Source organism: Cryptomeria japonica, chromosome 7, assembly GCF_030272615.1.
Source record: "Cryptomeria japonica chromosome 7, Sugi_1.0, whole genome shotgun sequence".
In the NCBI taxonomy this organism is placed as follows: Eukaryota; Viridiplantae; Streptophyta; class Pinopsida; order Cupressales; family Cupressaceae; genus Cryptomeria; species Cryptomeria japonica.
Genome location: NC_081411.1, coordinates 735,864,921 through 735,878,797, shown reverse-complemented (window position 1 = coordinate 735,878,797; position 13,877 = coordinate 735,864,921). Strand labels below are relative to the sequence as shown.

General features: G+C 38.2%; 1 protein-coding gene across 1 annotated transcript; it reads left to right on the top strand.

The window, feature by feature from the left end:
* Window positions 1-7,708: 7,708 nt before the first annotated feature.
* LOC131073758 (receptor-like protein EIX2) lies at window positions 7,709-11,151 on the top strand. Its single transcript, XM_059207761.1, has one exon. The coding sequence runs from the start codon at window positions 7,752-7,754 to the stop codon at window positions 11,082-11,084; it is 3,333 nt and encodes a 1,110-aa protein (XP_059063744.1). The 5' UTR covers window positions 7,709-7,751; the 3' UTR covers window positions 11,085-11,151.
* The last annotated feature ends 2,726 nt before the right edge of the window (window positions 11,152-13,877 follow it).

Sequence of the window (13,877 nt, the reverse complement as noted above, 5' to 3'; positions counted from 1 at the left end):
CTCTTCATCATCATATGCCTTGATGGTGATTTGATTTGTTGCATTCACAACTTTATCAGAATATCCCAATTGCTTAATGGTGCTCAATGTACAAATGTTTAGACCAGCTCCTCCATCTATCAGGACTCGCTTTATTCGATGTTTGTATATGAAGGCTTCAACATGTAAAGGTGCATTATGTGGCTGACTTACGGAGGCGTCATCAGCTTCTATGAATGTAAGGGAATGTGGAATGGATAGGTATCCCACCATGGCTTCAAACTGGTCCACGTTCAGATCAGTAGGAACGGCAGTGTCTCTTAAGATTTTGTCAAGAATAGCTTTATGAGCGGGGAATATGCGTAAGAGCTCAAGGATGGAAATGAGTGTGGGTGTCTTCCCTAACTGTTCTACAAGGTCATACTCAGGTTTGGTTGATGAAGAAGCAGTGTTTTTAGTGGAGGCACCTGGCAAAGTAATTTTACCTCGACGAGTTGTAACATGACATTCAGAAGTAGATTCAGAAGAAGATCCAACACCTCTTAGGACAATCTTGGGTCTCTGAGGAGGATTCTCAAGATTTTTGTTCTTGATGGTAATAGCAGAGATATGATTGTCCATCGAGATGTGATTGATAGTTGAGTCATAGTTGTAAGGTGCTCTAGTATAGTTGGCTTGATCATCTGTGACTTTGGCTTTTCCCTTGTCATGCTTTGGGAATGGTTCCTTAAACATCTCATGTTCTTGATTAGATGAGTGTCCCTCAATCTCAATGTCACCTCTATCAATGAGATCTCGCACAATATTCTTCAGTCGATGGCAATTTCCTGTCTTATGACCCTTGCTCCTATGAAATTCACAATACTCATCATCATTCCACCAATTTGGTTTGACCTTTGGTTCATATGGAGGAAAATCTGGAACTGTGATCACTTTGTTTGCCACAAGCTTTTTGAAGACTGATTCAAGTGGTTCTCCCAATGGGGTGTACTTCCTTCGTGGTCTAGAAGTTGTTTGAGTATTCACTTGATTGTTTGTAGAACTTGATCCCGAAAAGATGAACTTGGGTCACACTGTGTTAGCATCAACAACACCATCATTGACTGTGTTCTTGTTTTTATTCCAAAATCTTGGCTTGTCTTTTCCTTTAGAGTCATCTTTGTTCTCCTTGAATATCTTAATGACTCCTTGTTCAATTAGGACCTTTTCTGTTGCTAAGCCTTTTTCAATGACATCCTTGAAGGTGGACAAACAAGCTTTTCTTAGATCATAGCCAATGTCCTTGTTAACATTTTGAGTGAACATTTCTACCATTTGTTTCTGTGGAATTTCACAAGAGCATCTGCTAGCTAGATTTCTCCATCTTTGCAAAAATGATGCAAAAGATTCTCCTTCTCTTTGCTTAGTATTGCACAAAGTAGTGACTGAGACATCTGTCTCTATATTGTAAGAGAAATGCTGAATAAATGCCTCTGCTAAGTCACCCCATGACTTAATACTAGGTGGTAATTGAGAGAACCATTCCATAGCTTGATCGCCTAAGCTTTGTGGGAACAATCTCATCAAATATGTTTCTTCTGCCGCTACCTCAATGCAAGCTGTGAAAAATTGTCTTATGTGTGCCTTGGGGTCTCCTTTTCCTCTATACTTGTCAAATTTTGGCGTCACAAAGTGTGCAGAAAATGGAGGCATTGGAATGCTCTTGTCAAATGGACAAGGACATATGTCTCTCATAGTGTATGTTGGTTTTGGTGTATTTATGTCCTCCATTTTCTTTTGTAAATCTCTGATTTGTTGCTCCAAATTGCTCTTAGGTGGAGATCGACTTCTTGAACCATATCCTATGTTTGAAGCACCAATTGGAGGAGCTTGTTGCATGTATGGATGATATTGATCATACACATGTTCATATGGAGGAGGTCTATATTGATGCGGCATATATGGAGCACTTGGTATAGCTTCATGTTGAGGAACCCCATATCTATTTTGCGCATGTATACCATATTCTACAGGCATGTCATGTTCTATTGTGTTGCCCCCAAATGTGACATGAGGTTTCCTTGTGTCCAAATTTTGAGCATGCCTTTGAGTATCCACTTGTTTTGGTTGATCCATAGCTTGAGCATATCTATCTGCATAAGACTTCCATAATGGTCTTCGAAGGTGAGTATCATATGTTTGACCATGTGCATGTGGGACTTTTGGTTTTTGAAGCAAAGCTGATGGTGATTCAGGTACCATATGCGGTCCTCCATTTCCTCCACTATTAGGTCTCCTTTGATCCATATTGGAGTGAGTTTGTTGCAAAGGTCGGTTTTCCATAAGTTGAGACATGTCAAAGTCATGAGGTATTTTAGCTCCACTTTGTGCCATCATGTGTAAGAAGTATTGTCTATCCCTCCTCATTATCTCTTCAACCAATCTATTGAAATGGGGATTCATAATGGATTCTTCTACATCTGCTGAATGTATTGAAAAGTTGTCCACATTGTCATTGTGTGTAGCATTGTTGTTTGTAGTGTCTGCATTTTCCACATTGGGAATGTTTCTATAAACATCCATGTCAGGCAATGTAGTGTGCTGAGGATTGAAAAATAAATCATTGTCATACTCATAAGAACTCATGTTTGCGGATTCTTGAGCTTCTTTAGCTTTTCTCCTAGATTTTTGAAGACGGGTTTCAACCATGAACTAGGTATTTGACCAAGATGTGAGACTAGATGAAAAATGGAAAGAGTATGGAAGACCAAGAGTTGTATGGAGTGTAAATGAATCTGAGGTGTACTTGCAATGTCCAAAATGTAAGACCAAGTATGTATGTAGTAGAGTAGGTGTGACTTCCAAAGAGAGGATAGTTTCTCTTGATGAGGTAAGCTGACCTTGACTCTAAGTAAGACCAAATGAGACCCAAAGGTAAGAAACCTTGATGAGGGACCACTTAGCAAAGTGTAGTTGTATGTAGTGTGTTGACAAAGTATGATGAGGACAAGCAAGTGACCTTTTGACTCAAGTTTAGACAATTGTGATTGTAAAATGAGATGTGAAGCAATGATGGACTGTATGAGACCCAAAGACAGGTTGAATGCTAGATGAAACCTGAAGAAACAACCTAGGAAGCTCAAGTATTCCGAAACTGATTTCTTTTGTTTGCTAGGCTGTAAAATTTTTCAATTCTGGACACAGACGCTTCTGTATACTTCACAGACGCGATTCCCAGACACAGATGTGTCTCTGTTTGACACAGACGCTTCTAGACACATAGACGCTATTATGCCCTTCACAGACATGCTTAGATGACTCAGACGCGGTTAAAACAGACACAGACGCGTTTCTGTAAACTTCGTGCAATTTTTCCAATCTGTGAAGTTGTTTTGTTGTGACCAAATCCGACTGTTTGACTGTTTTTCGTGACAAGAGGACACAATGTTGATGAGGACTCAATGTTTGCAAGTGTTTAGACTCCAAAAGTGTGTTGTTTGATGTAAAATGTTTTGCATACACTTGAAGACACAAAAGACACAATGTTTTGCTTTTTGGTCTTGAATGTTTTGAATGTTTAAAATAAGACAAGCACAATTCTTATGGCTGGCCAAGACAATAGTTGTTGATCCCAAATAGGGTTTTACCCCCGAGGCTACGCTATTCAGAGCGGATACTTAGATGCTTGACCTCACTGGCTCCACCCTCGGCACTCACTTCTCGGGTCAGCCAAGCATCAGTCCCCATGAAAACTCCCCATGGTGAACTTTGTATCTCTACTAAGAACCGTATGTGTGTGGGCTGCTACCAGAGGTCCGACCTCCTGCCCCAACAACTAGAAGGACTTGGGCTTCTAAAACAAAAAGGTGCTAGTAAGGGCATCCGCTCGTGTGGCCATACATGCGGCACTTTCAGCTCTGTAAATACAGAAGGCTCCCAGCCGGTAGGGGTTACGCCCTACAAATGATCAAATAAATTTGATCAAACGGGTTTATGGGGAGACATAGTGTCGGTATGAACTAATCAGCACACATTATTCATAATTTTCACCATGAATACATTTGATTATAGTGGTTCGGATGAGGTGGGTTTTCCTCGCTACCACTTGGGTCGTTCTCTTCTCACTAGTAGTCCTAATGACCACACGGGAAGACAGGCCCTCTAAAGATTAAACAAAAAGAGCCTATTGCTCAAGACACAAAAGACAATGATTCAATTTTAGTGCACCAATGGAAGTGTTTGCTAATCTATGAAAACAAGGCACACAACAAAATTTCAAAACCCTAGCCAAGGACCTGCAACAAAACTTGTTAGTAGTTTGGGTTGTTTGACATAATCACCCCTTCCTGCAAACACACAAGTTAGGTAAATTTTAGAAACCCAAAAGACTTTGTGAGAGAGGGGCCTTCAACAAAAATGTTTTGCTTCCAAGACAAGCTACACAAACTTAGTTAGCTAGATCTAAAAGGGTTAGTCCAAAAATAAACCAGATCTGAAACCCTAAGTGCGAAATCCGAAAATTGAATCAATGAAAATTTGGAAATTTCGAAACAGTAAATACACAGACGTTGTTACCCTCGACACAGACGCGTCTGGATGACACAGACGTGGTTCTGTGATTCACAGACGCCCTTTAAAATCACATACGCCCTTCTCCGACACAGACGCGAGCAGAAACAACACAGACGCTCCTGTCTGAGACTTGCAAAATAAAACTTGTCGAAAACACAGACGTGATTCCAGATTCCACAGACGCGCCTGAAAATCAAAGACGCGATCCGAAAGTTCGCAGACGCGGAAAAACCTAAAATGCCGTCGAAAAATATCCGATATGCAACTTCAAAAAAACGCAAAATCTGCAACAAAAAGGTTAAATGCAAAGGGACAAGAGTCCCACCGGGCGTGCCAAAATGTATATGGTGAAAATGGATAACAATAATAACAATATTGAAAGGCTAAATGAATCCAACCACAAAACCCTAGCCTAACAATCAACAAAGATCCACCATAACATATGAAGATTACCTAAGACAATGTAAATCACATGAAATCACAAAGATTATACCATCACATGTCCAATAGGGTTTTGATCTCCATTCTTCCTATCTCCATTGATCTTGCTTGATATATTTGCTCTCAGATTTTATATGCACAAGAGCTCAACAAAGAACGGAATGTGGTTGCAAGTAGGATCATAATGTAGTCAATTGATCAAGTTGTTAGGGTTTGATAATGAAGAAGGCATCTCCTTAAATAGAAGACACAATATGAAATGGAGGGATAAGATTGAGAGGTGTAAAAAGGAGGTCGACTAGGATTAGAGGGTAGGTAGAAGAAATAGTAAAATAATGAAAGGGGTAGGTAGTGTAGGAATTAAGAGATGAATGACATGTGTCATGTGTAGAAAAAGATAATGAATTAATTAAATAAATAAAGATTTATTTAATTAATAGAAGAAGTAGGATAATTAAATAAATAAGAATATTTATTTAATTTAGGAAAAGGATAATTTAAATAAATAAATGTATTTATTTAAATGAGAAATAAGGCTAGAAGAAGATAAATGAATTAATTAAATAAATAAGGATTTATTTAATTAATAGAAGAATTAGGCTTAGATAATTAAATAAATAAAATATTTATTTAATTAGACTGGACAATTTTGGGTGTCTACAACTATAAATTGTTCCAATAACTGTGCAAAGCAACATGCCTTAAACATTTGAAGCAAGATTTTTTTGGGTTACTTGTAAATTGGATGTTGAAGCGCTTAAAAGAAAGGAATCATAGAGGTGAGACTTTTTTAACCAATGAGGAAATCTACCTAAATGTTCTTAAGTGCAAAGTTTGGAATTACATAAGCCTCTTTATATAATTTAAATTATTAATCAATTTCTATTTAATATTATTTTGTATCTATAAAAATATTAATTTTAGTTAATATTTAGATCAAAGTAAATTTGGTATGGTGGTTGTATGGATCTTAGGAGGACATAATCTTATAATGCATCAATATTGAGAAACATATAATCAAAATAGTATCTTCATATTTATAAGGTTGTATGTGAAATAAAGGCAAAGCAAGTATGGCTATAAGAAAATAATGGCATACTATAATTTAAGACTCTCAAGGTGAGGAAAAAGTACAAACAAGATAAATGAGAAAGAAAATGCAATAGATTAATTTCAACAAAGTCAACCCAACAAAAAAACGAAATGAGATTATAAATAATTTAATATTCAATTAAAACTATTGTCATTACTACAAATATTTATCAAAGGTATAGCTACCATACTAGGTGTCAAGCTATGTCAACATTTTTGTTGATGTGTCAGTTGTAAATTGGTCCACACATCTCCATGTGGATATACTCATATACTTTCAAGATTATAATGTCATGCCTCTCTCTCTCTCTCTCTCTCTCTCTCTCTCTCTCTCTCTCTCTCTCTCTCTCTCTCTCTCTCTCTCTCTCTCTCTCTCCTTATATCTCTATCACTCTATCTCACCATCTATATCTCTCTATCTATCCCTCTATCTCTCTCTCTCTCTCTCTCTCTCTCTCTCTCTCTCTCTCTCTCTCTCTCTCTCTCTCTCTCTCTCCTTATATCTCTATCACTCTATCTCACCATCTATATCTCTCTATCTGTCCCTCTCACTCTCACTCTCCCTCTATATCTCTCTACCTCTTCCTTCGTATCTCTCTCTCTCTCTCTCTCTCTCTCTCTCTCTCTCTCTCTCTCTCTCTCTCTCTCTCTCTCACACACACACACACACAGACACACACACATCTTCTACATCTCCATCTCTATCTCTATCTCAATCTCCTTATCCCTCTCTCTTGCTTTTTTCCCCTCCATCTCTCCCTCTTTCTATCCATCTCGAGCTCTCCCTCTCTTCCCGTCAAACATAACATGAATATATTGGTAATGGAGTTTAATTATCTTCTTGATTTAGAAGTTTATTTTTCTTAATAGACCTTCCAAACCTCTTCGGAATACCCATTGAACACCAAGATGTGATTGCTAGTTGTATTAATATCATATATAATTGTCAAACAACTACAATACTTCAAAGACACGTTCTCTTCACTACGTGGCCCTTGTTAATATAATCTTATATATTTTAAATCTGTTAAATCCCGTAATAATACGGCACCCGGAAAACACGACAACGTCGCTGTGTCCTATCTCAAGTAAATGATTAAAACCTCAATCCAGATTTCAACATATGCAAACAAAACGTACTAAGAATTCCTTGACCCAAAAGAACCGGCTCCGGACGTAATTTCGACGGCTAAGAAAATTCTTTCCGGACCAATTTTGAATAATTCTCTTCTACTACTACGTAGCGTTTGTTTTACAACTTACATTTTCTTCTCGTAGAATGGAATATATGTCGCTTTTTTACTCGCTTCGTCAACTTAGAATACGGCGAATGCCACCAAGATTCCACGTCAATCTACGCGTCTAGTGGACTATTTCAATGGGCCTTCCAGTCTAAACTTTTTATACGACTTCGTTCAAAACACCCGCTTAGACTATTCTTCTTATTGTTCAAGTTTCAATAATTCAGGTAGCCATACTACCTAATAGCCGTGCCAACCAAATCGTGTGGAAGTCGTTGTCGTTAAGGCGTAGCTAACTTGCTACGAAGGTCCCTACAATGCATGAGCCTTGCATTATCCTCTTTTTGAACATTTATATATTTTGATAGGATTTGTGTGCTCCCCATTGCTTCGTGCGGGTTATGTAGGTGTAGTAGTAGTTCATTGCTTCATATTGTTCTGACCAAAATGAGCTCTCGTGATGTTTCTTGTAGGGGATGCTTCTCAGAGAGATTGTTGTGGACCTTGATGGGGTCTCTGCTATTGCTGCCAATTTGTTGGGTATCTTGTTGTCCACAAGGTGAGAAAATTTCTCTCTTGCAGTTTAAGAGAAGTCTTCAAGACCCATCTGATCAACTGAAAACGTGGAATGCTTCCACTAACTGCTGCGAGTGGAAGGGAATCCAATGCCATAATATAACAGGGCACGTTATTCAATTGGATCTTCGGAGTCCTCTAGGCAACAAGCTGGCAAGCCCCTGGAAGAATTTAACCCGTTCTGTTCTTTCCCCTTTGAATGACGAACGTGACGTTCTTTCGCCATTGTTTAATCTAACAATGTTAGAACGCTTGGATCTCAGCTACAACGCTTTCATTGATGTTGGTGTCCCTCAGCAACTCACCACGCTGAAATATTTGCGCTATTTGAACTTGTCAAATGCTAGATTTGCCGGAAAGATACCCATGGAGCTGGGCAACATGTCCACGTTGCGCTTCTTGGATCTTTCAACCAATTCCTACATTTCCTCTTCTTCCATCGTAATTGAGGACATGCACATGTGGATAGGAAACATGAGAGATTTAGAGGAGCTTCTGCTGGACGGGGTGAATATGACGAAAGTGGCAAGCGATGAATGGAGCAAAGCTATCTCAACCATGCACAACCTCAGGCGTCTTCAAATGTCTAACTGTATGCTCTCTGGCCCAATTCCCCCTTCCCTTGCTAATCTTACCCGTCTAACCTACCTCCAACTTGGTGGCAATTCCTTCTTCTCGTCCATACCTGCTCGCTTACACAACCTTTCCAACCTGGTTTCTCTCAAGCTTAGCAGCTGTCACCTCAATGATTCAATCCCTTCTGATCTATTGAGCCTTCCGAACCTGCAAGAAATTGACTTGTCGGCCAATCTGGAGTTGGGAGGGGAACTTTCAAGCATTCTGCCGCGACACTCTACCAGGCTTAAGAGCCTTGTTCTTACAGCAACGAGTGTAGAAGGAGCTCTTCCAGATTCAATTGCCAACATCTCCTCGCTAACTCTCTTGGATATCTCGTACTGCTCTGTCCAAGGTCAACTTCCTCCATCCATTGCTAATCTTAAGGGACTTGTAATGTTGGATATGTCAAATAACAAATTAAAAGGAAGTATACCGCCGTTTGGGGCTAAGCTCCGCTATGTTCACTTGAGGCAAAACCTATTGACCGGTAACATTCCATCCCTTGACATGACCACCATCAAAAGCCTTGACCTGAGCAACAATGAATTGAACGGGACAATTCCTTCCTTGGCCAACATGAAGTCCCTTGTTCTGCTTGATCTGAGTAATAACCTCTTGACTGGCCAAATCCCGGCTTCCGTTGGTCAACTCCTTTCCCTCAGTACGCTTTGTCTTAGCAACAACTTGTTAACACATGCCATACCTCACAACATTTCAAATCTATCTCAACTGAAGGTTCTTTCCTTATCCTCAAATTGGATAACCGGGAACCTTTCAGAGACCCACCTTCATAATCTCTCCAGTCTGGTATATCTAGACATTTCGAACAATGCGCTAACTGTGAAAGTCAGTCCCAATTGGATTCCCCAAAACTCGTTTAGAACATTGAAATTAAGATCATGTAACATGCAGGGTGATTTGCCGGCCTTCTTAATAACTCAAACTTCCATTGCCGATTTGGATTTATCCAATAACAGTTTATCCGGTCATATTCCTGCGTGGATATGGGATTCCCTTCCTCTTCAACAGCTCAACCTATCCTATAACAGTTTTGCAGGTGATTTACCCTATAAGCTAATGGGGCCCAAAACACTGAAGATTCTGGACTTGCATCACAATAACTTTCATGGTCCACTTCCGCTTCCACCTCCTTCAGTGGTTGTATTGGATCTCTCAGAAAATCAATTTTGTGCATCCATTCCAGCTGAAATTGGCGAGAATAAATTTAGTTACCTGTCTCTGTCTCACAACAATCTCAGTGGTAGCATTCCATCTACAATATGTGAAGGGTTGTCTATGGAGATTCTGGATTTTTCATATAACAGTCTTACAGGTAAGATTCCTCCAAGTTTTGTAAACTGCAGTTGTCTTGAGGTGTTGAATTTGGAGAACAATTGTTTAGAAGGTGAGCTGCCAGTGGAGTTGGGAAACATGACTTCGCTTCAAACATTGAAAATCAGGGGAAATCTTCTAAATGGAACTCTGCCAAACCTTGGCAATTGTAAGCAGTTGCAGATATTAGATGTGGGAGATAACAGTCTGACAGGGAAGATTGCTTCAAATTGGATTGTAGAGCTTCCTAATCTTAAGATTTTAATCTTAAGATCAAACAGATTTGTAGGAAGTGTACCTGCTGATATAAGCAAAGTACCCTCTCTTCAAATCTTAGACCTTTCAATGAACAGTTTTTCAGGAGTAATTCCAAACAGCCTTTCAGAGATGAAGGGCATGGTAAAAGACTCAATGAATACAAGAGTCCTTGAATTTGGATTGATAAAAGGTTTAACATATGTAGAGAAAATAATCATCAGAAGCAAAGGATTGGAGCTGGAGTTTGTCAGAGCTTTGAGTCTAGTCAAATGTCTTGATCTATCAAGCAATAGAATATCTGGCCATATCCCTGAAGGTATTGGATCTCTCACTGGATTGATCATTCTTAATATTTCAAGAAATCATATTAATGGTGGTATACCCAAGTCCTTGGGAAAAATGGAACAGCTAGAGTCGCTTGACCTCTCGCATAACCAACTGTCTGGAATTATTCCTGTAGTGTTGGTGAATCTCACATTCCTAAGTTACTTGAACCTGTCATACAATAATCTTACAGGAAATATTCCGCTAGGAGGGCAGTTCTTGACATTTGAAGCCTCATCCTTCGCACATAATTCAGGTCTATACGGCCTCCAACTGAAGGAGCCATTCTTGCCTTCGCCAAAGGATGAAAGCAGGCCGAAGACAAAAGAAGGGGCGAACAAAAGCAGGGCAATAGAGGGAATTGACAGTTTCATTGTGTTGATGGGGATGAGCTTTGGAATAGGCGCGGGTATAATAATAGCTCCTTTGTTGCTTCTGAAAACACAGCGGGAGAAGTTCTTCCATTTGTTAGACACTATATTGATTTGGGTTATCGACTTGATTCCCTGTGAGAAGTTGACCCCCTGTAAGAAGCTGTCGATGGTGAAAATCTTGGCCGACGAAGACCAAGCGCATTCCGAAGAAAGCAAGAAATTAATACGTTTTTGTGTTCGTTGTACTCAAATTGACAGAGAGACTAAAACTACAGTAAAGACTCAATGTATATGTTGACCAATTTTTATTTTTTTTCCTATGAAAAGGGCGAGAAAAATTTGGTTTATGGTTTCTATAATATAAATTAGGGGTAGAGCTGAAAGATACCATTTCTTACAAGCCCAACTTCCCTTTTCGAACAACATCCATGCATTTAAAAGTCTCTTCACTAATTTGTAGTCTAATTTTCTTTTTTCTTTTATAAATTTATTTTGAAACATTATAAAAACTAGCATATCTAATTTATTGTATAATTTAAGTAAAATATGCTTAGAGATATCAAATTATGAAAATATTTTATATTCATAAATAGTAATATAGAGTTTGTTACTAATAAGTGAAATAGTTGAATAAGAAGTCAATATATATTCATTAGAACCATTAGAATAATATTTGTTAAATATTAGCAAAATTGAAATTTTACAATCATTTTTCAAGCAATATATGAATAAAAATTAGTCTTAGTTAACTATTTGCAACATCTATAAAATAATGTCATATTAGAGTTTAGTCATAGTTACAATGTGTAAATAGTTTTAAAAAAATTGTCAAATAAAACTTCAAATCTTTTTTGAATTAGTTAACCATTCATGCACTAGCAATAACTCTCCATTTTCAGTATCCTCAAGAATAGCTTGAACTTTAATTGTCACATTAGACTTCATGACAGACAATGTAGGTATTTCGTAGTGTGCATGTAATAATCTAAATGATGGCATGATCTAATGCGCTATGAATTGATTAAATAATTGAACTTAAAAGTAGCAAGTAACCATTCCTCAAGTGGCCCTCTGTGATAGCTAATTTGTGATTGTCCCTTAAAAAATATCATGAAACTTCATACTAAGTTGATCTGATAGGTTGTGCTTTGTGATGGTCATTGTTGGCCCCTAATAGTGACCTTCTAGATTCATCTAGCAAGGTAACAATCTCGAAGCTCATGATAAAGAGGAATTGACCAGTATAACATTCTTTCCGCACAAGGATTTCTTCATATTCGGCTAGAAGACTTTTCTCTTTCAAAAACTTGTTATTTTTCATACCATGGCTGATGACATGGCTATTGAGATCAACCATTTCTTGCTCCACCCGTTCTTTTTCTGTGAATGTGTCTTTGAAGACTACTTTGTTCCACACCTTAAGCTTGTCCTTGAGGAATTGCAACCTCTTACTGAATGTAAACATCTCTAATCTGGAGAATACATTTGATTCCTTCCACCATGATGTTAGTGATTCCAAGAGCTCACCTGATGTAAACCACATCTTTTCAAACCGAAATTGGCATCACAAGGGATGAGATTCTTCTATAATTTTGAGAACCACAAGGTAGTGATAAAAAATTGCAATTGGCCAAATACAGGAGGTTGGCAATGTTGCCATATTGCACCAATGCTAAAATATCAAGAAGCAATCAAGCCTCTCTACAATGTTTGTAAAACCATCTCTTTTGTTACTCCATGTAAACTTCCTATTAGATTATCTTTCTAGGCCACTTGACTTGTCTTCAACATTTAGGATAGCATTAAAATCACCCACCACTATAAAGTGGTGATCAATGACAAAAATATCTACTTCGATGGCTTCCTTAGTACTTTTTTTATCCTCGGTATTTATAGGCCCAAATACATTAAATAAAATGAAAGACAAATTAGAGGATAAGCTTGAGACATATACCTTAATCCAATTCTAATCGTATTCTTAATCATTTATACTAAGTTTGTTTCCTTTCCACATTATGTCGACACCCCCCGACACACCTATAGCATTGTTAAAGACACTATTCTAGCCTTTAGAGTACTTGACAAAAACTTCAGCTTCCTGGCTTGATATCTTAGATTCTTGAATGAGAATTGTCGTTCCTATGAAGTGTGATACCTGCAGCTGCAACACAAACACTCAATAGATCATTAAAAGCATGGTTATCAAATTGAAATCAAATAAAGATGAACCATGACAAAGCGACCTATCTCCTCGTAAGAGATGCGAGTATGGATTTGCTCTCAGATCTGGATAAGCAATCCCAGTGACTTGACTACACCTAGATAGAGGATTTAAAATGATAATGATATGCAAAGATGAGATTGATTATGCTAGATTGATCCAAGAGACTAATGAAGCTAATGATATGCATGATTAAGCTATGATGATGATGCAATTAAGCTAGAAAAGAGATTGATTAAGCTACATGATTCAACAATTATGCTAGAAAATGATCAAATTAAACTAAATCTAAGATGCAATTGCCTATAACAATAATGCTCAAATGATATGCCTATAGTAACAATGCCTAAATTGATAATGAGATGGGATCCTTATTGCTCCAAAAAGGGGGATATTTAGAGGATTTCCAAGGCCAAGGGTGAGGTGGTAGGAATCAACAGTCAAGATTGAGTCTGAACATATCAAGGGTGAAATTGGAGGAGGTTGGAGAAGACATTGGAGGAAGGGACACTTGTCATCTCTGTGGTGACAAGTGTCAAGGAGCCTTGCTCATAAAAGGGCAAGTGTCGAAAATAGGAGACATGTGGCCAAAGTGCCATGTGTCTTAAGGAGAGAATATCCACACCATAGGAGGTTAAGATAAGGAGGTTAGAATGTGCAAGATAGGATAGGGTTAGGCAAACCCAAGGTTAGGTGGAATGGGTTAGGTTAGAGGGATGGTTAGGTTAGGTGGTTAGAAGTTAAGAGGCATGTGGGTAATTTTAATTTTAAAAATTCAAATAATAGGAAAAGACTAATTAATTCTCAACAATTCATAAATTGATTTGTTTTAATTAATTAGGGGATTAGAAGAATTGATTGAAATGGGGG

Coding starts and splice junctions, on each gene's coding strand:
- LOC131073758 (XM_059207761.1), top strand. CDS start 7,752: ATGAGCTCTCGTGATGTTTCTTGTAGGGGATGCTTCTCAGAGAGATTG.